Source organism: Halictus rubicundus, chromosome 15 (assembly GCF_050948215.1).
Source record: "Halictus rubicundus isolate RS-2024b chromosome 15, iyHalRubi1_principal, whole genome shotgun sequence".
Classification (NCBI taxonomy): domain Eukaryota; kingdom Metazoa; phylum Arthropoda; class Insecta; order Hymenoptera; family Halictidae; genus Halictus; species Halictus rubicundus.
This window is the reverse complement of record NC_135163.1, coordinates 10,374,533-10,401,098: the sequence shown is the minus strand read 5'-3', so window position 1 is coordinate 10,401,098 and position 26,566 is coordinate 10,374,533. Positions and strand designations below refer to the sequence as shown.

General features: G+C 47.4%; 2 protein-coding genes across 2 annotated transcripts in view; one reads left to right on the top strand and one right to left on the bottom strand.

Annotated features, from left to right (window-relative positions):
• Positions 1-2: 2 nt before the first annotated feature.
• LOC143361296 (4'-phosphopantetheine phosphatase) lies at positions 3-5,423 on the top strand. Its single transcript, XM_076800573.1, has 14 exons — positions 3-378; positions 591-870; positions 945-1,128; positions 1,206-1,298; positions 1,484-1,643; positions 1,724-1,914; positions 1,996-2,270; positions 2,346-2,498; positions 2,576-2,663; positions 2,750-2,954; positions 3,029-3,186; positions 3,267-3,436; positions 3,628-3,945; positions 4,013-5,423. The coding sequence occupies exons 1-14, from the start codon at positions 264-266 to the stop codon at positions 4,017-4,019; spliced, it is 2,397 nt and encodes a 798-aa protein (XP_076656688.1). The 5' UTR covers positions 3-263; the 3' UTR covers positions 4,020-5,423.
• A 14,287-nt stretch (positions 5,424-19,710) lies between these two features.
• LOC143361225 (uncharacterized) overlaps positions 19,711-26,566 on the bottom strand; it is a 56,993-nt gene continuing 50,137 nt past the window's right edge. Inside the window, exon 3 of the mRNA XM_076800460.1 lies at positions 19,711-23,945. Coding sequence (XP_076656575.1) covers positions 23,614-23,945 — 332 coding nt within the window. The 3' untranslated portion in view covers positions 19,711-23,613. The remainder of the gene's footprint in view (positions 23,946-26,566) is intronic.

Sequence of the window (26,566 nt, the reverse complement as noted above, 5' to 3'; positions counted from 1 at the left end):
TTCCGTCAACCTATGTTAAATAGCCATTTTTAAATCAACACCGTAAGTTTTGAGGAAACAAGTGTTTAAATTCATGTATACGTTGATGTGTGTCTCAAAGAAAAGATTTCTTCTGACGTATGTACGCGATACCGACGGCAGGATGTTTGATTACTGATAAAACTGTTGTTCGTCGTCATGTATTTAGTTCTTACATCGCTAGCCAGACTGTGAAAGAACCGAACACAATTAGCGATAGTGTGTCGAAAACGAATTGATTTAAGATGGAAACGGCAGAAAATGAAGAAAACCGGAATCACCCTAAGTCTATAAAATTGCCAGCCACAGTTGAGGTATTCGCAAATTTGAAAAATGCTCAAAAATTCGCTATCGACATCGGTACGTACTTTATTGCATACTAAACATCATAGTGTATTTATACTACTGGTAAATTGTACGTTATAACATTGACTCATATGTGTCAAGTTGAATGCTTTGATAGAAGGACTTACGAATTCTTGTTAAAAATCAAATCTGTACTTGTATGTTACATTCTGTACACATAATTTTTTCTGTTTATATGCGTTACTTTGTTTTTTGTTCAATTGTAGGCTTATCACTGACGAAAATAGCTTATTATTCAACAGTTAGCTATCGTAAAGCACTTTACGAGGATGTAGGTTTAGGGAATACTGGAGAACGAGCGTACAAAGTATACGAAGGAAACAGACTCCACTTCGTTAAGTTTGAAACTCAATACATTGAGAACTGTTTAGACTTTGTGAAAGAAAATTTAGTGAATGTTGAAAGGTTCCATGGGAAAAGCATTAAAGTAACTGGTGGAGGGGCGTATAAATATACTCCTTTATTGCAAGAAAAACTAGGCTTGATGTAAGCAACTTTGTTATACGTTAGTTTTATCAGCTTGTAATTCATAGATAAAAGTGATTAACTTGTTCCTTTAGCGTTGATAAGGAAGATGAAATAGCATGCCTGATAAAAGGCAGTAATTTTTTACTTAAAAACATACCATGCGAAGCATTCGAATTCGAAAGGCATGGATCTCCTGAATATAAATTTCAAAAGGCTGATCCCAACATATTTCCGTATATGTTGGTTAATATTGGAAGTGGTGTCAGTATTATGAAAGTGAGTATGAACATGCTAAAACACTTATGAAGAATTCCTTTTCACAACATTGTAACATTTGTATTCAATTTTGTTAGGTGGAGTCTGATAAAGTATTCGAAAGGGTTGGCGGCACAGCTACTGGAGGAGGAACTTTCTGGGGTCTTGGTTCATTATTGACTAAGAGAAAGGTATTTGCATCAGTATCTCAGTATTGTAGAATGCTTATGAATTTTTAATGTCTCACTGTGAGAAGAATAAACAATATGTTCTTTTTTCTAATATAAAAGATTTTATATATTAAATTTTGCACTTACACAACATCACTGAGACAAATGTACACATTCAAAAAGTGATTTTAAAAATACCCTGCTAGGGCTTTGATGAATTGCTGCAACTTGCAGAACGAGGAGATCATCGTAACGTTGATATGTTAGTGAAAGATATTTATGGAGGTGATTATTCTTCTCAAGGTTTGTCTGGGGAGCTTATTGCATCTTCCTTTGGCAAAGCAACGTCTTGCAATAATAATGATGGTAAGAAACTGAATAGTCGCAGACAATGAAATAAGAAAGATTAATAAACTGAAGAATAATTTATTTTAATTACCTTTCAGCACGATTGAAATTTTCCGAAGCAGATCTTGTCAGAAGTCTTTTATTCACGATAAGTAACGATATTGGACAAATAGCTAGTTTGTACGCAACTGTGCATAAAATGGACAAGATTTACTTTGGAGGCTACTTTCTGCGTAATCACCCTCTATCGATGCATACTATTTCATATTCCATCAAATACTGGTCACATGTAAGTGACTTGTCTTTTTTGTTTTAATAACATAATGATAGATGAATGGTCTGATAGTTGATGTTTCTATTTCAAATCTAGGGGAAAGTAAAACCGCTGTTTTTGCGCCACGAGGGCTATCTCGGTGCGATCGGGGCATTTTTATACGGCGCTGAACAGTCGGATGAACATAGCTGGTTAGAAAATTATGCAGGTTCTTCAGGATTCAAGGACTCAATATTGACCAATCTTGGAATCACGGTTGATCAATTGGAGATCGACCAAGCAGAAAATGCTGTCACGTTTTGTCCATTTTTAAAAGATCCTGCAACTTACAATCCTGATACAACGGATCTTGCAGAAGACAAAGAAGCCAGGTAAATCATAAGGTTTTATTATTTTCATTGATAGTATCGACTAAATGGCATTACAACAGAAATTAATGGTTGCAGAGATTACTGGCTCCAGTGCTTTGAGGAATCAGTGGACAAATTTGTGGCAAGAGCTATTCACAGTCAACCTCATAGCCCGACCGCGAAAGATAGAGCAACAAAACTTAAGGAGAAATATGTTAATAGACTGCATTATCTACACTCGCAACCATTGTAAGCTTTGACTGATAATTAAAATATAATGTTTTATAATATTTTACAAGACAATACTGACTTTAATTGTATTGCAGTGCATATGGAACGCTCACTGTAAGAGTATTATTGGATACTATTGAACACTGTATGAAGGAATTCGACTTCCCTGATCCCTATTTGCATGTAAGTTACTTCAAAATTGAAATTTCTTATAAAATCGTGTCGAATATCGTAGCTAATTACCTAATGGAAATATATCAAATATACAGCAAAAGAAGAAAGAAAACGAAGAAGCTTTGAAGCATTTGAAAGAACGGTTAGCTGTTCTGGATAAGTTAGAGGGAGCGGAAATGACAAAAGCTTTAATATTAGGCGTCCTGAGCGGTAATATGTTTGATTGGGGTGCAAAAGCTGTTGCTACTTTGATGGAAACAACAGATTTTGGTTTCGCCGAGGCCGAAGCAAAAATACCAGGTATTCACAGTCAATTTTTAATAAAATATTTCTCTGGTCGTGTTAAGATCGATGATTCAGTTGTTTAAACATAGGTAGGCCTTGGTTGCGAGACGATCTGGACGATTGGATAGAAAGATTGCAAGTAGGGCCACCTCATAAATGCGCAGCCATTTTTGTTGATAACAGCGGAGTCGACATAGTGTTAGGAATTTTACCGTTTGCGCGGGACTTGTTAAAACGAAACACAAAAGTAAGTGATAAAACTGATATAATTATCGACTCGATTCGATGGTGTGACAAATTAATTTATACAATTGAAATTCACTTCAGGTTATACTGTGCGCTAATTCAATGCCAGCGTTGAACGATGTAACATATCCAGAACTGGTTGTGACGTTGCGAGATGCAGCAAAAATATGTAAAGTGATTCGACACGCTCTGAAAGAGAACCGATTGATCCCCATGGAAACAGCTCAGGCAGGACCTTGTCTTGATTTGAGGTAAGTATTACGGGGTCTTCCTGCATGATTGGTTTTCGTTATAGTATATACTGTGGAAAGAAAAAAAATGCAAGAAAGAAGGAATTCAGTTTTTCTGAAACCGTTATAATCGGGAGACCCTCTGAAAAGGATTTAGCGGATGTTTATAAAATTTCGATATTAATGACCATAAATTATTTAATATTTAATAGCCGCCTGAATCTAGATCTGTGTTTAGCGATGGTTAAGCATAACGTTGATCTTATTGTGATCGAGGGAATGGGCAGAACACTCCACACCAATCTTTACGCAAAACTGACTTGCGAGTGTTTGAAGCTAGCAGTTATTAAGAATCGGTGGCTGGCACTTCGTTTAGGCGGGGATATGTACTCAGTAATATGCAAATACGAGCGACCACCAACGAAAACGACCATTTACGATATTGACATGGTAGAAAAGTGTCCATCGGAGTGCATAGATACAACAGTGCCAGTTTGTACATGCGAGGGCGATGCTCAACCCAGAAAAATGTAACTATACATACTCGACAATACACATTCGAACACTGAACTATTTAAAATTTTATTTGAATCGTAGGGACTGAAAACTAGTGTGCTAAAGTATTGATCTACATTTAAGCATGTATATAAAATACTTACGAATACTTTTTATAACATTTATTGTTATTTGTTTCTAACAATATGCAACTACTACAAAGCTTATGGATAATAATGAGAGAAACTTGGTTGATTGCATCACGTATTTCGTTCGAGAATGAATTCGCAGAACAAACGATTATTGGAAAATTTGTCACGGGTACGGAACGCTGAACCTTTTAATACTATGAAGTTAACCAAGTTTCGAGAATTCACTTACTTGTTACTTGACCATGAGGGCCTTAGCGTTGACAGAAAAATACGGATAAGTAACAATTAATGTCTAGTCAACGATAACAAAATTATTTTTTCTGTAATTTAAAAGGAAAGGTTACCGTAGATTAGTAATAAAGTAATGACGACCAATTGTAACGGTTATGAACATGTATGCGAGGTATCTGTCTCGTGCACGTCAGATGCCTCGTACGTCTACATGTGCTACATAATACTGTACAGTGCATCTTCTGTGATAATACAACATTCAAGGAAGAAATCATACGTTCGTGTGAAAGAAAATTCGAGGCGACATAACGGAGTGATACGTACAAACTGAAATTACTTTAAGAGACATAAAGCATTCCCATCGCGGGAAGATTTTTTACGAGAATCCACTTGCGTTAGACTGGACATCACAAAAGAAGAGTTTATTTCTATATGTATACATGATTAATCAGATTTTTAAGAAATTGTTTTTTTTTTATATATCTTCTTTTAGCGAGAACAAAAACGAAACTATAGTATTATCGAAAAGATAATTGAGAACTGGAGAAAGTTGTTCAATTCGTCTTGATAATCACGAGTTCTAATAACATATAATTGCCGATTGTGTTAACGCTGTTTGCGCCGGAAATGCATAAGTATCGTAATCGCACGAGACCGATTTCTGGAGAAAGGAAATCGAGACAACATATTAATGGATTTTAACGAGAGTGCCGTAACGAGAAGAGAGACATTGTTAAAAATTGAAAAGAATAGAGTCTAAACTAGAGAGAAGTTAATGGTTTGTTAATACTCGACTTGGATATACGTGTATGTGATACTTAAATTGATTTGTAATGTGTAAATAAAAGCCTCCCTTTTTCTAATCACAATTACAGGACATTTAATGGATCAAACAGAACGACTCCACTGAAACTTCACAATTTAGGGTAAAATCCGCAAACCTACAGAGCCCATACCATAATATTAGAATAATAGAAACCCGTCAATCAAACGAGAATGCAATATCTACAGACGTAAGTAGACGCATCGAGTTTCTCTACTATGGCTTCGACTTTATACGAATGTACAAACGCTTCGTGTAAACAGAATGGTCGTGTATTTTTTTAGAAATAAACATAGTACAAGACGCATTCATTCCTTTCAACATTTCCAACCATTTCGATGGACAAGGGCGCAATAAAATGGCTGAACTTCCGAAAATTGGTCGAGCCGAATTGAGCACAAGTTTTGCACGTTGTCGTTGACGAGGGTGTCAAACAGGAGTCTTTCATTCACGTGTCCTGGATCCTCCGAAATGGCGCGACAGCCTCTAAAACGAGATTCAACATCATCGTAAACACTCGTCGAGGGTGTGTTCATAAACTCTGGGACTATGTTCTCGCAAATCGCGAAGATTCAAGCGTCCAGATAAAATGGAAATCCAGGCCAGCTGGGTTCAATCTACGATCGTTTCACCGGTGTGTACCTGCTGCGAATCGACCAGGAGAGAGAGAGAGAGAGAGCGAGAGAGAGAGAGAGAGAGAGCGAGAGAGAGAGAGAGAGAGAGAGAGAGAGAGAGAGAGAGAGAGAGAGAGAAACGATTCCTTGAGCTGGAAAGGATCGGGGAGAGGAGGTCGGGAATCGTAGGAAATAGAAGAGAGAAGTGTCGGTTAGTGAGCCAGTAGCCGGGCCGGGGAAAAAAAGACGAGGAGGAGACGAAGAACCGAAGAAAAGGAGAGAGGAACGGCTTCTATGCATGCTGGACACGCTCGACGTCCATTTCTTTCAGCCACGTCCCACGCAACGTCCGGGCGTTCGGCTTTATTAAATTCCCGTTCTCTGATATTGTCCAGCCGCCTAACTTCGAGCTGGTTCACGACCCACTTCGGGACCGTTTCGAACCGTAGTTCCGACTGTTTTTCCACCCTCTCCCGATCGATGCACCGTCGAATAACACACGTGCGATCCGATTCGGCGACTGGACAATCCTTTCGCGTCGTCGACCAGGGAAAGTGGATCGATAACAAATAATAATAATAAACGGTAAAACCGTGGCGCACGAGCTGATTCGTAATATGCCAGTGAAACTGAAGAACTTTACAAGAAAATCTGTGCGTCACGCATTGTACCCTTGCGAGAGTGGTAGGAACCTTTAATCCTGACTGTTCTCCAGGATTTTTTCGTGCCCCGAGCACAGCCTTGATGTCTGCGCTTTAATTACACGTCATTCCGTAATTTCATGGAGATTACGCGGCAGCGTACGAGTCTGCGATTATTTGCGAGCTCGTAGACACGACCGCGCTATTGTGTAGGCGGATATTTTGAGAGCTTCACGCGTCAGCTTGAATTCCTTTCCGGGATTCCTTCGTGGCTACGGATCGCAGTTGTACCCACGCCTTAAATCGCCCGGTGAAAATTACACGAGCAGTGCCGGGCACTGCTAGAATCGATAGAGCTTAGGGTTAAGGGATGTGGGACAGGATTGAACGTCATGTTTCCTCCGTCCGGACGTTGCCATCTAAAAATTGTGGAAATCCCTACCGTATACCCGTAACGGTGTTGCCGGAGAAAGCAGATGCTTTGCGCTTTCCATGAATACGTCGGGCCATATCGTAAGATTTGGGAAGATCTCTGAAGAAAACGCAAAGAAGCGAACGTAAGACTTCTTCAAAAGAGCGAAGCATAAAGATAAAACATAAAGATAGAGGCGCCACGGAGACAAACTCGGATATCTCGTAGCAAAGTAAAACGGACCGGCTTTCAACGATACTCGGCGAGGACGAAGACGAGAAAGATTAAGTTTTATTATTCAACAACGACGTATGACACGTTTCCACGAATTATTGACCATTGCAACGTCGACGTCATTTGTATCGCTAGAAAAATGTTATAAACATCTTTCATCTTTTCGTCGAGATAAAATTGCGGTATCTCGCACGTGTCGCGTCTGTTCGAGTTCGCGAGTAACACGCGGATCGGTCGATGAGACATCTCCGCGAGGGAGTTCTCCAATTTGCATTCGAGGGATTCGAAGAGCGAAAGAGGAGCTTGGTGTCGTTGGTAATGCCGAAAGAATGAGGAGACTAGACGTCGTGAAACACGTTTGAAACTCGACTCGTCCGATCGAGAAGCTCCTGAATCTTCGTCGATGGCGTGTTAAAGCCGAATGAAGGGAACGCCGCACGTTCGATCCTGAGCCAGCCATCACTCCCGAAGCTCTGCAGAGGCTCGGAGCCGGGAACCGCGCGTGCAATTCCGGCCTCGCGGCCTCCGAAGCCTGGCGCATAGGCGCATAGGTGCAATTGCGACCCGCGAAGGATTCCACGGAAGGGGATTACAGCCCCTCCCGAGGGAAGAGCTCTCGGAGTGTCTGATAGCGGGGACCGAGGCGCGCTCCTTGCCGTGATTGCGGCGCGAATGCCAACGGTTAACGAAACTCGTTGACAAAACCGGCAGAATTCGCGTCGCGACGCGTTTCTTTCCGTTTGTGAACGGCGCGCGGCGGTGTCGCGTGAAACACAGATAACCGTGGTATCCCCGCTCGCGTTCGCGTTTCCGTGAAACTTTGCACGCGAACGTCCCGTGAATGCATCTCGCGTCGGCTTTCCGCTCCAACCGGCGAGGATCATCGCGAAGCTCCGAGCCGTATTCGCAACCTTATGCGGCGGGCCTCGATATAATGGCCGCGCGCGAGACCATTCAAAAGGAGAGCCCGTTATCGTTCGGCTCCCTTTCGCTGACTCTCGTCGATCCTCGGGGAGAATGGAAATCAGAGAAACTCGGAGGATTCAGAAACCGAAAGGCGAATGGAATTTGGTCCCGCGATCAGCAAAGAGTTTCAGAGCGGCGCGGGAGGAGCGCCGATTCGCTAGAGAAACCTTTCAATACCTGTGAGAAACGGCAATAAGAAAATCGCACCCCTTGGAAAACCGCTATGAAAACAATTGCAAATGTGCCTATCCTTCTCGCCTGCGTTTTCGCGGTGTTCCGAGGTTTTCCGCGTCGGATAGGTCGGAAGCGTTCGGCGGCCATTTGTCACTCGCGCACGCGAAATGAAGTTATTAAGATGGATGCAGCGATACCGGGACTCTGATAGATGGACGAGCGCAAGTACGCTACCGATAAATTTCCGGGATGACGAATTGTCCCCTCCCCCGTTTTACCATCGACTCTCCAATTACGTTAATTTCGTAATTAGAGCACGTGCCCGACCGTGCGACGGCTTATCTATGCGAACGGCGCGCGACGGGGAAGGTTTTTTGATCGTTGATCACCGCAGTGTCCCTTGAGCCCTTCGAAGCCAACAAATTTCTACGAGAAAGAAATAAAAAAAAACTGGCATTACTAACCCAGGGTTAAAAATTCGTGATCTCGTGTTTCCTTCTTGTCGTAACTTACGCACGGTCGTTCCTCCTCGGTTTCGCAAATTCACGGATATACTTCTGCCGGGAGATAACAATGAAAAGTCACGGATGAAAAAGTTCATCTAGCGCGTGTCGGACGAGTCGAGAGGGAGGCGAAACGTTTATTAAAACAGGTGCTTTACGAGCGTGTCTCGGGTTTTAATTTCGCGTGAAAGGCAGCTGTTTATTACGATTGCACGGCGACGTTCAACGCGGTCTCGCGGCTTCGAGATTTCCGCCGAGAATCGCGTCGGATTCAGGACCGTGCATTAAAATAATTTCATCAGTCGTGAGCGAGCGAGCGTTCTTCGTCATTTTCTCGAATCCCGACGACTTTAGTCCACCCCCTTTCCCTGTCGTTGCGATTTATTAAATTCGAATCTATCCCGTGACCGGGGTTCTTTAAATCGCGGACGATCACGAGATAATCATATTACTGCACTATGCGCCCGGAAACAGGCTCGTTCGGGATCGGCTAGAGGAGACGCGGTCCGATACAGTGAACAGCATTATGCTTTTAGGCGAACGCGGCAAGCAATTGTACCATTCTCCCCACTTTTTCACGCGAAACGAGAGACCATTCAGTTTTTCGATGTTTTATCGAGTAGCAACTCTGGGATCGCGATATACTGGTCATATCTGTCGTCACGATTCGTCATTCTTTGACGGTCCCTGGGCGTTACCGGGCACGAAAAATTGAAAGAGGGAAACAGAAACGTTTACCGCACGGACAAAGTTCACGCTTAATGTTCCCCGAACGGAATGGTTTATCGCGATCACGTCCCGACCGAAGATTTACGCCCGGCACTGGTTTTCTTTGCATTTCCACGGGCGGGGATTAACGATGTCGTTAAAACGACCGGGAATTGCCCGTTCTTAGCAGCCGGCGAAGTTTTAATTCCCCGGCGGAGAGCTATCGACGACCGATCGAACAATAAAAGCGAAATGAATGATAAACGCGGTAGCCGCGGCGCTAACCCGCCTCGTCCTCCTGTCGACACAGATTTCACGCGCGATAATTTGATTGCTTTCGTGTTGCCGCGAGCTCGTGTCGTTCGTTGGTTACCGTTCGAAATTGAACCGAGAACAGCTGAATACGATCGCTTGGAAATACTCTGGTCACGGATACTTTGTTCTTCGGCATTACAAATGGGACTGAGTTCATCAACACAAATGTTCCAGGTACGTTAGATCAGCTCCTTACAACCTACAATAACCTTGTCTAATTCATTGAAATTTGTAGATGTCGACGGGTTATTTAAAATGTGGTCGATGCTCCCCGATCCGGAAGAACCGTCTCGCGAGATCTGTAAAACGTTTCGCGAGAACCAGGCTGGCCACAATTACCGCTTCGCTGCTGGGAACTTTCCCCGGAACCTGTTGATGCCAGAGCTCCGTCGATGTTTTTCGCGAGAAGCCGCAACGAACTCGAGGACACGATCGTTCCGTGCCCACGGGGCTCTCTCGCAGTTAACAAACTACCCTTTTGCCTGCCACGATGCTTCTCCGTAGCCCGGAGAATGTCCCGCGTCCTTGAAACGCGCGCCATTACGCGAGAGGTTCGCCATGGTGGTAGAATTAGCGGGGCGGTAAAGCCGGGGGCTCGCGGATGCTACTAATTTTCTCGCGCTTTTCCGCGAACAGAACAGCTAATGAGCGATGGTCGCGGGGCTGATGTTTAGTTAATTAATTAACGTGTCTACGTTTTCGGCGGAGCGCGCGGTATGGTCGACGCCGCGCCCGCATCGGAGTGTTTGTCGCAGAAGTTGCATCAGTTAATTACATCTCACTAGATTAAGGGGTGGATCGCGTTCCATTCCCTGCCGCCCGCTGTACCCCGGATTATGGAGGAATGACAGGAAAGTTCGCGGGAACAAATTGGATGGTCCGGATGGGAACGCTGGATAGGAATGAAATTACATTTTGGTCGGCGACAGATCGAATTTAAATATTTGTCGAGTACGATTCGAGTTAGAATTGGGCAGAGCGTCGACTGCTATTTTTTCCTCGGCTCTGTTCATCTCGATTCGGAACCGAGAAGAACACCAGAGAAACTTCCATTCTTGCGAAAGTGAAACTCGATACGAGGCTAATTTGATTACGAACCTTCTGCAAGATTCTTCGCGTAGAAATGTCTCTTCGCGAAGACGCTCTGTATGGTAACGTTCCGCCAAGATAAATGCGCGCATACCCAACGGCGCTAGGGATTAAGTAGTCTCATCTCCAAACATAAATGCGAGGGGAGCGCGCGTTTCCAGTGACGTGGCCCAGCCCAGTGGATTAAGTAGCTTCGTTCACGTCCCTGGGAAAAAAGGGAGCAGGAACCAGCAGATATCCTCCGTGTGGAGAGTTTCTATCTTTCTTCTGGTCGTTGTTGAGAGCGACAATTTTTTCCGACGGCCGTCTCGCGAATCTCGCTTAATCGTCCTTCCTCGTTCCGGCATTTCTCTCGAGCGTTTTGCACCGGCTCCTACTTATCAACGTCCACCACCCGACCACGGCCAGATAAATAATTTTGCCCCGTTCGCAGAGTGATTTTCACCCGCTGCCTCGCCCCGGCCCGGCCCTGGCCCGGCCCGGTGCTACTCTCCAATCAATACATAGCCGAAAACCTTTCTTCGAACGGGAGAATGCCCACAACCCCCCAAAAGTTCCGTTCTTTTTGCGCTCCAGTCTAAAGCTTGGCTAGGGAACATTGAAATTTGAATATTCCAAAATGATTAGCTAGAACTGCAGCAGAATCCGCGTTTATCGTTGGACGCCTAAAACGTAGCAATTACGAGTAACTTTACATAATCGTCGATTGTTACTGCAATTGGGATAATTACAGCGACTCGTAATTAACAACTATAGAAATGGGCTTGCAACCCAATCAACAGTCACGTTTCAATTGCCGTTATTAACACTAAATCAGATCGCGCTTTGACGAACTCTGCTTCTGTACTTACGCAACAGGGGTGTTGGTATTTCCTCTGCATGCTTGCATAAACCAAAATGAAACAGCATAGTCGTCAGATCGAGACTTGTTGTAGCGGCAGGGGGGGGGGCACTTTTTCCCCCTCATCTGGCGATCTCAGAATATTAATGATGGCCTTGGCCAGCCCGGGAGAACGCACGAGGGACGATCATGTGGTAGCTTGAGTCACCGATTACAATCAATTAACCCAGTGCCGCTGATTGGTCCGAATCCCGGTCGGTAAGGCACGTTTCGTTTTCTGTAATTTAAACGGGCCAAATTAGGCACGGTCGGCGATTCTTCAGGTGATTACCGAGTATCTTGTTACCGGTCTCGTTACGCGAGGCAAAGGAGCGCGGCGATGAACGAGACCGAACGCAGGAATAATAAGCTTTAAAGAAGCGTGTCCTCAATTTCGGAAGAGGAATTAATACCTCTTGTAATCCGACGTAACCGTTGAAATCTCTCGTTCGCCTAGTTTCTTCTCGCTTTCCCGGAAGTTCGACGGTTTCCGCAGGGAACGGAAAATCAATCTTCCTCGCGGTTTTTGGTACCGCGCGCCGCGACCTTCTCGATATTCCCGTGCTCCGGCGAGAACGCGGGGAAACCCTCTGGGAAACTTCGAAGCCTTTAATCTTCCCGATATGTTTAGAAAACCCGCGACAAGAAACGCTCGCGGAGAATTCCGAGCGCAAAAAGAGATTCGTCCGAGGAGTCCCGGCACGGAAGAAAAGAAACAAATAAATATCGAGCGTTTGCTAAAAGCGCAAGTCGAACCGGAGACTTCTAAATACGGGACGATCAAATATCCCCGGCGTGGCGCGGCGCCCCGAGGGACGATAGTTAGGTGGCCCGATCGAATTTACCCCCGGGAACGAACGAACTTCGTAAACAGCAGCTACTAAGCGGGCTAATATCCAACGGGAAATAAAATATCGTCCAGCGCCCGGTAATTTTCCTCCGGCCATTAAACTATTACCGGCGTTTCGAAATTTCCTCGGGAACTCGGACTTGCTCCCGTTGTTGCGATGTAATTATCGTCACGGTTACCTCGATAATGTATCGACGCGGCGGCCGCCGGCACAACGAAACGGAAAAACTTGTTCCGTAGCTTTCACGGGATTTCGCGGTTTCGTTAACTCGTCCTTGCACGTCCTGTTCCGAGAGCGCCGGAATTGTCTAATTTCAATGAGGTTGGTGTACAACGGAAAATGTTGGTCAATGGACCAGCAGTTGTCGGATAGGAATGAGATTGGTCCAGAGAAATGAAAATCCGCATTCGCGGAAATTCTGCGGAGTCGACGGGAACGAACGGCCGTCAAGCAGCGTCATCGTTCCTTTTCGATCCCGGCTGTATCAAATGTAATAAACCACTCCGGCGGAAATCCACGAGCGCGGAGCGCCGGAGCTGAAAAGAGTCCCGAGCGGAATTCATTATCCGGCACGTACGGGTTGTCAGCGCGGAGCTACTAACGAGAGTCCCGAAACAGGGGCGAAATACGTGGAAAACGAAAAATACCGGGCCGGAGGCGCAGCCGAAACTAAATATAAAGCAGCCCGAAATGACGAGAAAGGAGGGAATTACGCGCGGAAAACCGACGCGACGACGAGCGGGGTCTCCGATATTTCGTGTTGGTTGCGGCGTGATCCTTCGGATCAAGAACGGTGGTTCCCGCGTAAATTAAATCAAAACTCACACCGGTGACATCCTTCGTTTCATCCGGTTACACGTGCGACCGCATTTCCCATCTTTTTTTCCCTTGTTCCTATTGAGCCACGCGGCCAGGTCAATATACACTCGCGTCGTTACGTCCATGTGCTCCCCCACAGGTGCACGCGGGTTGCATACTCTCCGGCCGGATTTGAATTCGCCATTGCACCTGGTGTCCCGCGAGAATCGCACATCGAATGCCCGACGATACTTTCATGCCACATGCTTCGCTCACGTTAGATTTATTGTCTGAGGTATTGCCCCGCCGATGCCATTTCTATTTGTTTCAATTTTTTCCCAAGAATTGTTTGAGACTCTGGTCATTTCGATTGGACCGAACTACAATATTTATGCAACAACCGGTTCTCCGAACGGATCAGTGAACACAATTACCAGTATTAACAATATCGAACGCGTCTCCGTTAGACAAATCGATGCAGCAGCGCGCACTCGATATGCCGTACGCGTGACCATACGTACATGATCGCAATGTCGCCGTGCAAACAAAGCAGCGATGAACAATTAATCCTCAAATAGCGGATCATTTGCCGATCGATCGCGCGAGGAATAAAAATAAGGGGATTTAGTAGGTACGACAGGGTAGATGGAGTGGACGATAATAATCCCGGGAAACGAGCAATCATCCTAGTCCGCGGGCAAAGAAAAATCAGCGATCCATCAGCCCCCGGTATTTTGTTCGATGTCTGGCCGAAAGGCAGTGGGAAAAACGCGGGGCCTGCGTTTCACGAGGCCACTAATGCCGCGGCTCTTTTGCGTCGTTACGCGGTTATCCCCCGTTTTCGTCCGCGACTTAAACATCCATTACCCTGAGCAGGAAGCTGGCCGCCCGTGGCGAACAAAACAAGCCGAGACTTGATATTCGGAAGGCCGGTTTCTGCCCGGCTCTTCTTCTCCTCCACCGTGCTTTCTTCGAGAGTTTTTCCGGCAGCGAGACTACTCGGCTTCGACCGAAGCCGATCGATCGACCCGCAACCGCCCGGTTCGAGCTTTTTCTTCGCATTATCCTGTTAATAGCCACTGGCGTGTTTCTCTGTACGTTCATTAATGCTCGCCAAGAGTTTTCCGGGAGAATCGTTTACTCGACGATTAACGCGAGCCCGTTTTCCGCGATGCAATTATTCCCCTGATCAAAAGGAAACCTCCGCAAAGATTTTCATCGGACGTTCTAACCGGATTCTTTTTTGCAGGGTTCACTTGGAGATCTGAAGAGAACAAGCAAGCGCACGGCTTAATTTTTGTTCACCGCGGTGTATCGCGACAATCGTCTCGCGGCAGGGGAGCGTGGAATTGCGGCCGAGGGAAACAGAGAGCCGAGAGACGACACCGTTCCTGTTTCAACGGGCACGCCGTTCCAAGCTGTGTGTTTGCCCGCCTACAATCAACGCTGAAACGCTGAAAGGACCGCGCGCCATCGAGGCGCAAGGGAATCGCTGACGAGCAAGCGAGCATCGCGCCTTCACGAATTTTCCACGGATGACCGAGCTGCAGTCCGTGTCATGTCGTGTCGCGCGCGTTCCCGGCGAACATGAGGCCGTAAACAGTTCACAGGGACCCGATTCCGACCAGAATAGGAGCCACAATGCCAACGAACAGACCGACCGACCTTATCTGCGCGCACGTTGCCCGGCCCTCTATCAGAGACCGATGTGTACAAGATTGAAAGAGAAGCTAACGCGCAAATGCGATCAACATTATCGAGAAATTTTTGTGATACGATTAAATGGATGCATCGGCTCAACACTGAGGCACTCGGATCCGATTTGCTCTGATCCCGCGTATGCCGAAAATATCGGGAATGACTGGCTAACGGCGCTGACGCGATTATCGGGAACGCTTCGAAAGCGGGAGCGTAATGGCTCTCGCTGTTTGCTCCGTAACGAATGGACGCAGAGGAACGGGAATAATGTTTCTACACGGCAAAGTGGATGGAATTACTCGTAATTTGGTAATGAGCGCTACGAAACAGCAAGAATCACCGTAACCCACATCACGTACTCACGGTCGTATGCGTAATGCAATGTAACGCGTAATTACGACAATAGAATGCATCGATGCGTCGGTTGCGTGTCCGTGGAAATCTTAACCGGGACAAACATGTTTCTACGGAATGCATATCTGCCCTACAAACACCTAGCCGAGTCTGAATTGAAGTACAGGTGAACAAATTTTAGGATTTTTTCTTGATACATTGATCTTGTTCCTCGTTCTGGCTATTAGCAGTGGATTTATGGCAAATTTGTAAAGTACAAAATGGTAAATGACCTTTCTACCCGTGTGCGTACTGGGAATGTTACCGCATGGTTTCGGGGTAAATGCACAAAATCCGCAGTCCAGTTATTAGTCACCTTTGACCAGGTCCGCGCGAGCTTTCATGATGGAGAGATCAACCGGTTAACTATGCTCACGCGAGCATTCACGTTCGAAATGTTAGCTGGGTTAACGGGTTAAATCGGCCGGGCCGGTGTCCGTGTTCGACTCAGCGGGCGACAAAAGGAGGGAAAACGCGCGCACGAAATTGAAATTATTCACGAGCACTCTCATTGTCGTCGCGTGGAAACAATTCCCGTTCTCCCGCGGCGCGTCGCGTCGCGACGTTTTCCAAGTATGAGCGGAAAGGTCAAGGGGCGTAATAGCGCCGGTGGGAATTTATTCGCAAGGTCAACATCCCATCCCGCTGGTTTTATCAAGGTGTGCACGCGAGACTGCTCGCCGCGAACCACCCACGGTATTCTCTCCGTAACTGTCGAGTTGATCTCTACCGTAACTGTCGACGCTTTGTCCTCGTCACCGGAGGGGATGCTCGACGAAAGCTACATAATTCCTTTTCTCGATCATTTTACTTTTTGAAAAAGTGACGTCACTTTAAGAATTTTTCCAGCTTTAACGGAAGAAGTTGCTGTGAACTTCCTCGGATACGACGGTGCAATTTTTATAACATCATAATAAACAGCATCTGTGTGGCCGAATTTAATGCAACCCCTTTTAACAACCACGTCGCGTGTTCCAGGGTTTCCGGTTTCCGTGAAATTCCTTTGAAACCGTCTCGACTTCTCGCTAATTGTTTCTCGTCTAATGGACGAAACCTAATCTTTTCGAAGCCAGCCGGTACTCGGCGCAACATTATGCACCGTAATTGAAGGAATGCATAGTTACTGCAAGAGAGAGAAGGTACGACGAAGGCTTCAAGAAAAATTATTTCAGGTGGATAAATATATCTCCTTGTAAATGATACTTACATATACATCTTTTTTTTTTACTGAATGTGTCGTTTATCCGTGTTTTAATAGTTTTTTTCCAGGCTGATGCCACGCTATTATGGGCGCAATAGCGAGGCAGCAGACGACGAGACCGAGGCGTGCGAAGAATAAAATTTGTCTACAAATTCGTAATGGCGCAACGTGCATGCAAAGTGGCTTCCGGCGGGTACAGAACGACGTGTGCTGAGTGCGCACTCGAGCATAAGTTTTCAAGTTTGAAGTCCCGGACCCGGTAAGTTTAAATTCGATCGGTAACTTTAAATTCCTCGTTAACTCTGTCTATCTATGGGTCGTGCATTATGCATTATTGTGCGTTTCGCGCGAAAGGGCGTTCAGGGAGTCTTTAAAAAAATTGATCTCGCTAACCGAGTTTCTTCTCCAGAATGTATTAAGGATTGCGAATTGATGTTCTGTAAAAGTGTACAGGACAATTCAAATAGTGCGAAATGAGCCACGATGGGTGTGGATTGATACACGTGAATTGCGACAGAATTCGAACGCCAAACGCAAGAACGATGGGTGATTTATTAGCCGCGAGCCTAATGACATCGCGGACGTCTGACTAAAGCACGCCTCTGCTACTGACGCCGCTCGGTCCCGGCCGATTCGTTCGTCGTCAAACTTGCCGGGCAACAACGTAACTTCCTTGCGCGACACTGCACCGGCCCAACCAGTTTACAGAGACAAAGTTTATGTAAGTGGACGCGTGCAGAATGCCGCCGGTAATTGAAACTAATTCTTATTCCTCGAACGTGTGCACCGTAAAGCCACCGAGCCTGCTACCAACGGCAAACTCTCCAACGCTTCTTCCCCCCTACCCTCTGCTTCTCCTACCACCGTCCTCGTTATGTTTATCGCCGTTCTTTTTGTTGTTCGCAATTCCCCGTTCGCTACTTTGTCTCCTGGCCCGGCCATTTTCCTGTCCACGGCGCGAGAGTTCTCGCGAAACTCTCGGCCATCGAAAACATGTCGGATCGGCACGCCGAAGAGTTTTGTCTCTCGGGAGTTCCTTCCCCCGTTTCGACAAATTGTAACGTGAAATATCGATCGGTAATTCTGGCAAATTATTTTCACAATTCATCGTTTCTTCTTCACACTTTCTATTTCAACCGTGTGAAAAGGATTCATTGACCTGTCCGAGTCCGATTCGCAAAATTTCGTTTGACGTGCGCACAACCGGCCGGCATTGTTCGACGAGGCCGATTAACGAAGCCATTAATCGAGTCTACGTTTATAAATGCAGCGTCGTCGTGCGATTCGCGAATCGCACCGAGCGGCTGGCAAAACGAACGTTGCCGGAAGAAATATTACCCGGACGAGTATTATCGGGCCGTGTTACCGCGAAACCACTTGATATTCGTCGGAACGGGGGAGGATCGGGCCGTGGATTGTCATCCGACAATGACAAACGGCCCCGGACGCGTCGTCGAGCAATCGACTTTCCGAAACAACACGCCGATTAACCCATCAATGGGAATTACCGGTTTAATTGTCCCGTGGGTGTTCGCGGGATTACGCCGGACCCGGCACGTTTTTCTTTTCACGTTGACAGAGAAGATCACGACCTTTCCGGCCGGCCGACCGGAACAAACAAGCGGATTAATAAATTAGTTAATGGCCGTGACGACGAATCGACCGATTCCGGACCGGAAGCGACTCGAAGGAAACGTCGTCGAGTCACGTGCCCGTCCGGTCGTGCTGAATTGTCTCCCAGTGAACAATGGGAAGTTTTATATTCGCAAATGTTAAAGTTAACGTTTTAAACGGGGCGTCCGTTTTCTTTGTCCTTGAGACGGTAGTACCCGAAAGTGATAACAATACGAAATAATGAGGCGGCCGGTGGCCACAGGGGATGCCGGACACGGTCCGCAAGTTCTCCGGGCTCCCCTTAAACGGATTACCCCGTGGCCGGTGTTTGCCGTGGGGTCTGCGGATGGCGCTTCCGGTCCGACGACGCTCGAAATTCGGCTGGAAACTTTTCGACTGCACGCCGCCGCGCCTCCGCGCCTCCGCGTTGTGCGACGGCCCTTTGTGTCGGATCCCTTTGACCGTCGGCTTATACCGTGCCGGAGAGACCAACCCGGGGAGGCGAAATTGTTAAGGAAAATCGAGTCGAGACGAGGAACGGACGCGGGACGAGTCGGCCCGGCCCGACAGAAGAATACCCGAAGACGACGACTCGCGGATGAAACGGCGAGATATCCGAAGAAACTGCCGGAACCGGGAGAGGTGTGCTCCAGATGGAAATGAAAGGAGACGATCAGGGATGAGAAGACTTCGCGACGGACAGAGAGAGGTTTCTTTGGACTCCGCGGAGTCGCGAGCTTCTCACGACAAAAGCGCCGCGCTTTCTAATCTATTTTCTCTCTCCGCCGTGGAATCGACTCGAGGATTCCCATTCCCGATCCGATTTCGTTCCTATTTTCCTCGGATCCACGCGATCGAATTCATTTTCCGCGACGTCTCCGACGATCCTCCGCCGCTCGGACAAGGCCTAATTGCTCGCTCTAATTACCACATTCATGCCATCCGGCTATGGAATTTTAATTTACGCGATTTTCCCAATTTTGCCAACCAGTCCTCCGTTGGAATTAAACTGTTCCGACATCTTTCCTTTCGTCAACGTATCGCTCGCAGGTCCCAAAATATTTTTCGAGAGGGGTACCGCGTCATACCTACCGCGCCTAATGGATAAAACAGGCCTGAACGAGTGTGCACGTGCTTTTTTCCCTCCGCTGTTGGTTCGTAGGCGTTTGTGTGGCGGCGTCGGATGGGGTTAATTGCGAAATTGACCTTAATTATCGGTCTTCCTGGATAGCCCATGCCTTCCTTACCAATTATCTAATTCGAACGGACGGCAATGTTGCAAGTTGATCCGGTGGCACCTGCGATTATGTCTCTCGTCGAGGGAGTAGCTTTCGCTCGACGATCTACGCGGCGCTTACGCGTTACGTAAAGCGTCGGGGAGCTTTCCACCCCCTTCATTCTTCGAGAGTATTTTTGTCGAGTTCACGCTCTAATGCGATCTCGTTAGTTCTAGTCGCTTGGGAGCTTTGCGCGGTGGGCAAGGTCAGTAGAGAGATTCCTGGAAACCGTCCAAGTCGTTCTTTATTGTTTCATATTTATACACATAATAAGCATACGATTACATCGTATTATTAGGTACTAGATCATTATATATATAGATTTATTTATATATATATATATATATCGAGCATATTCTGTACAATAAATAAAGACTCTAGAGCATTTTAAACATAACATGGCGCACCCTCTTGCGATTGCCGTCGAGTGTACGATACATTAACGAGTTCCCCATATGTATATCATCATTTCCAAAATACTCGTCGGGCGCTGCAACAGGCAATTCGATCCGAGGATATATATATACAGGACATCGTGTTCTCTCATTCGTCGAGAATCATTAAACAAATCTAGAACGGTTTCACCACTCGTTTCTATCGGATAATCGCATCGGCGCGAGAAGCTGCGGGCTTTAGAACACGTCGGACGCGTTCCTTCGCCTTCGCGGACATCGAGGAGACATGCATATTGTACGTAACGCGCGCTAAAAAATTTTACCGCACCACCTGTGGCCTGCGCAGCTCGATATCGCGTCCCTGAAGTTGAATCTCGTTCCATTCGACTCGCACGTCGATCAACTTCGACGACCCGGGTCGACGTTTCGAGTTGTACCATATTTCTGATCGCGAAAAACTTTGTGGACTCCCTTGTGGAAATTATATTTTACAAGAGAAAGCTTTGCACCAAAACTGAGGCTGAACTTGTCAACATTGTGAAGCTTACTATTAAAAGATTTTAGGACGAAGTGAACGGTGGAACGACTAGAAAGATTTTTGTAGGCACCATTCTCGAAGTTCTAACGTTTGTCTTTTTCAGGCGAGTTTGTTCAGTTAACGATTCGATGCTGCAGGCTAGTTTGTGTATCGGGCAGTCGTGTTTCGTTCGTGAAGCCCACAGGTGGTGCGCTAACCGGTAGCGAATAATAGAATCGCGTAGATAAAAAGACGGTAGCGGCAAAAGCATGGAAAAAGTTTCGCAGTCGAATTGTCTCGTGTAGGTTCGTATAAAAATGCATAGAAGAAGACGGAAAACCGGCGGAATCGAAAGTTCATATAAAAAGATCGCCCCGACGAACCTCGATAAGAGTATAAAAGGATACGATCAGCGGCGTGAATTCCCATTTGGAAAGCGAGTGCGATTTGAATCAACGACACGGGCTACTCGATTCGATTAAACGTTCGGCTCGCATCGGAGCGAGCTCTCGGGCTCTCGCCGATTCGAATAACATCTAACGATAAGTTGAATTATCTTACAATCGTACAACGCCTGTTCGTTTTCCTCCGCGCCGAGAACTCTGCCGGAACAGAGTCCCCGCAATAATTGTAGCTTACGAGAAGAGATCGGAACGACGGTCTCGCCGATTCCGATGGAACCGTTTTGCAGCGAGCGAGAATTCTTTTTATAAATTTATAAATTCTGAATCTTTTTATAGATCCAAGGTTGATGTATCGCCGGATAGTTTCTTTTCGGACCCGCCGCAAAAGTTTTGGTCGAAATCGGTGCGGGTCCACTGTCGCGATCGCTTCTCGCCAGTGAAAGTCGAAACTTCTTTACCCTAAACGAGCTCGAAATGGAAGAAAGACGTGCGGGACAGATCGTGATGGGATCGTGTTACGCTATCTCTTTGCCAGTTGTTTCCTGTCGTTGGAATCCGAGAGACTACGAACTATGTATCGATCGCAACGAACGCTGTAATCCGGCTGAACAGAATTCTGTATAAAATTGTAAATTCAAGCATGATTCCGCAGTTCTTTCGTGAACTTTAAGGGCCGATATCTCCACGATCGATCCCACCGTCTTTTGGCTTTCGGGTCCGCGCGCGCAGAAAACGCAGCTCGGATAATATTCCGCCACGTTTTCTGCAGGTTCGGCGAGTTTAGTAGGACGAATCTTATAATCGGCTACTGTGTATCGATCTCCATAAAAGAGCGTGATCGCCCCGACACTGCTATTGTCTTCTTAAATCCATGAACCGAGATACATACAACATGCACTTCTATCTAACGCGACTAACGTTCAACGAGAACCGTTCCGAGGATCATCGTTTGCTCGAGGAACGGCCGATCAACTCTTTCAGCCCCGCTGCAGACGAAACTCCTACCCCGTCTTTTATTCTCTTCCGCCTCCTTTGCTCGTCGTCCTCTGAACCCTCCATTCTCCCGACAGTAATCATTGCGCTGATATGTGTGTCGCTCCGCGACGATAGCGTCTCTGTTCCTCAACCGCGGGACGAAGGAAATGTGTCAACGTTGTTTTTACTAGGAAAATCTCCTGTTCGATGGGTATCGTACAATAATTCCGCAGTATTCTTTTCAGCTTTCCGAAAATAATTAATTTCCAAACGAAAAACAAATAAACCATATCCCAATGTATGCGCATAATATTTCATCTGAACACAATGGCATCGTGAAAAATGTCGTTTCGGAAAACGCTGCGGATTTATGATACAGTGCGTTTATTTACAGCGTACGTAAATCGATAAATTATCCGAGTGTAACAACGCGTTCGCTACCAACGGAATTCAATCAAATTGTACAATCGTTGAACTCGTAAAGGAAACGCTGCCGAGCAAGAATTTAGTGGATCGGTGCAGCGGTAGGGAACGCGTTACGATCAACGGGGTTTTCGAATCCAGAAACAATCGGGTCGCATTCGAATCGGCCAACGATCCGGGGACTGAAAGAGTGGATCCGCGGTGACTTTTGAACACTGCGAAATCGCAATTCGATTCTGCGATGGGAAATGAGACACGACTATTATGGGTATACACGGTTTAGCTGAGCTCCGAGTACGTCTGTGCAGACTCGAGGGACCGTTCCGTCGAGGAGGAAAAATGGCATCGCGATAAACGGCAACAGAAAGAACTGGGACGATGCGAGATCTACGTGGTTCCGGACGACACGAGACGAGTCGGAACAGGACGAAACGAAACGGCACATGCACTGTCCGACAGAATCGGTCCCGGTGGAACGACATTATCCCGAGAAACAGAAATTCGCGACGAGCTCGAGCGGTCGGAGCGTGGATCATCGAGTTTTCTTTCTGTACTTCGGAACGAGAGACGCAGAGCCGGAGAGAAAGACAGATAGATGGAGAGAGAGAGAGAGAGATAGAGAGAGAGAGAGAGAGAGAGAGAGAGAGAGAGAGAGAGAGAGAGAGAGAGAGAGAGAGAGAGTGAAACAAATAGAGAGAGAGAAAGTCGGTAGACGTTAGCCAGGATCGTGATTCCACGGCTGGTTCGCGTTTCTCGTTCGTTCGTCGGACAACCGAACCGAGATTTCTATTACGATTGCGTCGGAGACTCGGGCCGGTCTCGTGGATCGGACACGAGACGCGGGATCGTTAGCTGCGTCGGCAATTAAGAGCTTTCTTTCGCGATCAAAAGCGGACTCGAGGATCCTGGTATCGGCTACGTCGTTAAACGAGTCTGTCGCTTCGTAACAGATGCTTCCGCGCTGAATCCTTCTCCCGGAGTAGTAGTCTCGCCTGGCTCTTTCATTCTTTTCTCCTTCGAACGCGAGCAAGATCAACGTTTCACGACAGCCGACAGACTCTTTTAGCCGACTCCATTGGATCCGAGAGAGAATTGGAACCTTGTCTAATGATCTTTGTACCCGATCCGAGAAACCAGTCTGCAGATTTGCCTAGCCAGCTAACGATCGTCCCCCGACTCGAGCATGCCTGAACCGGGGCTCGTGCGGGCCAAACCGCGTTCCCCAGGGGCCAGAATACAAACGGGGACCCAGAGCCAGACGGCGGGGTAATTATCGCTGCCACCGATTATCGGTGTCTCGCGATACCGCCGACTCTGGCCCCTCGCGAGGCCCGCCAGTCCCAGGAACGTCTCCTGCCCGCGAGAGCCCTGCTCCGGCATGCCTGCTCTGTCTGGAAGTCGCTCGGCGATCACAACTACCACGTGCCGAAGAGAACGCTCGTGTACAGGACACCCATCAGCGTCAGCCAGCTGGTCAGGTTGAAGGACGCCCCTCTCCGTGCCGCGTTGTTCATACAGGTCTCCCGAATGCTGGCAATCTTCAAGCCCCGCCGGACCAGGAGGTTGTGGACGCCTCGTTTGTCGCTCTTCTGCAGGATGTGCTCGCGCGCTAGCAGCAGAGAGTATAGCTGATTATCCGGCCGTCCCGAGCAGAAAGTTAGCACCATGTCCGAGGACACCGCCTTCATCACGTGCACGGTCCCGGTGAACTGCTGGTACTTCCCCTCCGAGATGCTCGCCAGCGTTCCTGTCAACGATATCAAGGATATTCAGTGCTTCAGCGAAATCACATGCTTGTCTGTTTAGTCATTCGCTTGGAGGATTTTAACGGTAAAAGTGAATTTCCGTAATCGCGGCCGCGCTCCGTCGAGTTCCGCGATGCAACACGCAGTTTCGGAATATTTGGAGGTTCCGTGCCGCGCGGAACTATGAAAATTCGGGTTCGCTGGTGAGGCACGAAGCGGCGTTCGTCGTCGAGCGTGTGTCGTGACAATTTGGAAGGGCGAAGCTGCGCGATTCAGGTCGAATCACGGCGGAAATCAGCGAATCGGGGCTCCGATTATTGTCTGCGACGCGGCTGGGAATGGCAGCGTGTCTCCCGTTGGAAATCTGTCGCATTACGCGCCATTATGTCGTTGACGATGTACTTACGCCGCTGATTAGGAATACGCGGGGACGGAATTACGGCACGACACGTGCAGTTTACCGTGCACGAGGGGCTCTCGTTCATAATCCCGTGTCGTCGTCGATCGTTTTGAGGGAGGCTCTTTAAAAGCGATGCACAAACTTTTTCTTTTGTTTTTACTGAAAAGTCGACAGTGGTACTGTCGACGAGCGGAACGATACGATATTAGATCGGAGAATGAATGTCACGCGTCTAGTACGTGCCAATCGCAATAACGTCGATGGGACGCGCACCGTCGCAATATTACAGCGCCGTCCATTAAACCCGTTTCACTGTGCAAATGGGCATTAGCTCGGCGATATTGACGTTTAATCGCATGAAATTAATTGTACCCAGTTCGCGCGAACGCGCGAAATACTGATCGTGGGCCAACGTTTTCGTGTACTGATCGAATCGTTTAACCATATTCCGTTCACTTTTTGCCCGGGCCCGATATTCGGCCTGTAATCGATCCTTTTACTTGGCCGTGTTCGGCCGCTCTAATTGAAATCGCATGTGTCCCACAAACAACGAGGCCATTAAAAGAATCGACCGGTGACGTGTTGCTCGGTCGCCTAGTGATGGCGACAAGCACGAGACCAACGTCCCGGTTCTGCTGATCCGATCGGGGATTCTCGATCCGTACTCTTGCCATCACTGCTCGAAGTCATACCGGTCATACTTTTTGCGGTTTCCCGCTACCCAGTTGGAAACGTACACTTCCATGAATGGGTCGGACATGCGGGCTCGGGGACTACGCAGAGATGACAAGTTGGCTAACGGGATGCGAGAGGAGTAATCCACTCGCTCCGCCCGTTCCCACCTTTGACACTTCGGCGGTCCCGTACGTGTCCTTCGTGATGCGAACCGATTTGTAAACGCGACTGTTTCGGCCAGCAACGAAAAATTGAATGGGTTTTACTCGCCAATTCATTTCAACGCGTCTCTAGTATTTAAAAAGTAATTGTGATACTACCTCTTGATAAATGAAACGAGGTAGCATCGTCATTTAACTCTTGAGACTCGAGGCTTAAGTGGACCATCAAAATGACGACAACTATTTCATGTGTAACTAGTTCGAGATTCGAAAAATTGAACAACCCTATCGGCATTATACTAGAACACCAATTAACCAGCATTTCTCAGTCTAACCAACCACGCGTCATCTTGATACAGTAACTATGAGGCAGCAGTCGTGCGTTGCACGGTCGCGCAATCTCCGGGGAGAAATTTCGCGCGAATGGGACAGTGTCTTATCATTTTGCTCATCAGCGTAAAGTCTGGAGACTCGGAGGGTCTCTTCGCGACCTCGTTTCTCGCGCGGCCGACGCCATTTCTTCGAATAATTGAATGCCGAGCCGGGGTCTCGTTCTATGGTTCCGTGGCATACACATCGGCAGCGAAAACTCGTGGAATGAACTGGTCTGTGACTCGGGAGAGTGAGAGAGATGAAGAGAGCAGCCAGAACCAATGCGACTCAAGGCTGCGAATCTCGCGTTCGGTTCTCTCCGGCGAGGTCGAACAGAGGACGACGAGGTTGAAAGGAGCTTCGAGAGATCTCGATCCGCGAAGGCGAACGGCGGCGTCACAATGGCGCGGGGCATTCGCGGCATCCGGCCAGAAGAATGGAGTCGCGGGATTAAAAAAGCGGAGGGACGGCGCGCGGGTCTTTTGAAAAATTATTTTCCGCGTCGCCGGTCGCGTTGTCGGTTTCCCGCGGATTTTCTCGGCTCTCTCTCTCCCGTTTTTCCCGTTTCAACGTCAGCCCGCCGTCCATAATTGGAAGGGATGAGTTCGACGACGAGGACTACCGAGCCATCGCGCTGACAGTTAACCGATAATCACGCCGGATACCTGGAATTCATTAAGATCCTCCTCGGAGCCACCTTACGACTTTAATTACCCGGGACTTGTTCCCACTTTGTTCGGCCCCGGCCGGTTAATTAACCGTTTATAACGCGGTCGTTTACGGGCAGCGCCGCGGAAACGGCTCCCCAACGACGATCATCGTTCCGTCGGCTAATTCACCTCGCCAAGTCGATCCTACCTCTCGCCCTTCGAGAACCACGCAATGCCCTCGAGACGTCTCTTCCTAAAAATATACTCTACACTCGAGATTGGCAATTTAACCTGTTCCCTCAATCGCATTGGTTATCTCTACCGGCAACAACGCGAAGAACCGCGACTTTTCTATAAGGGAAATG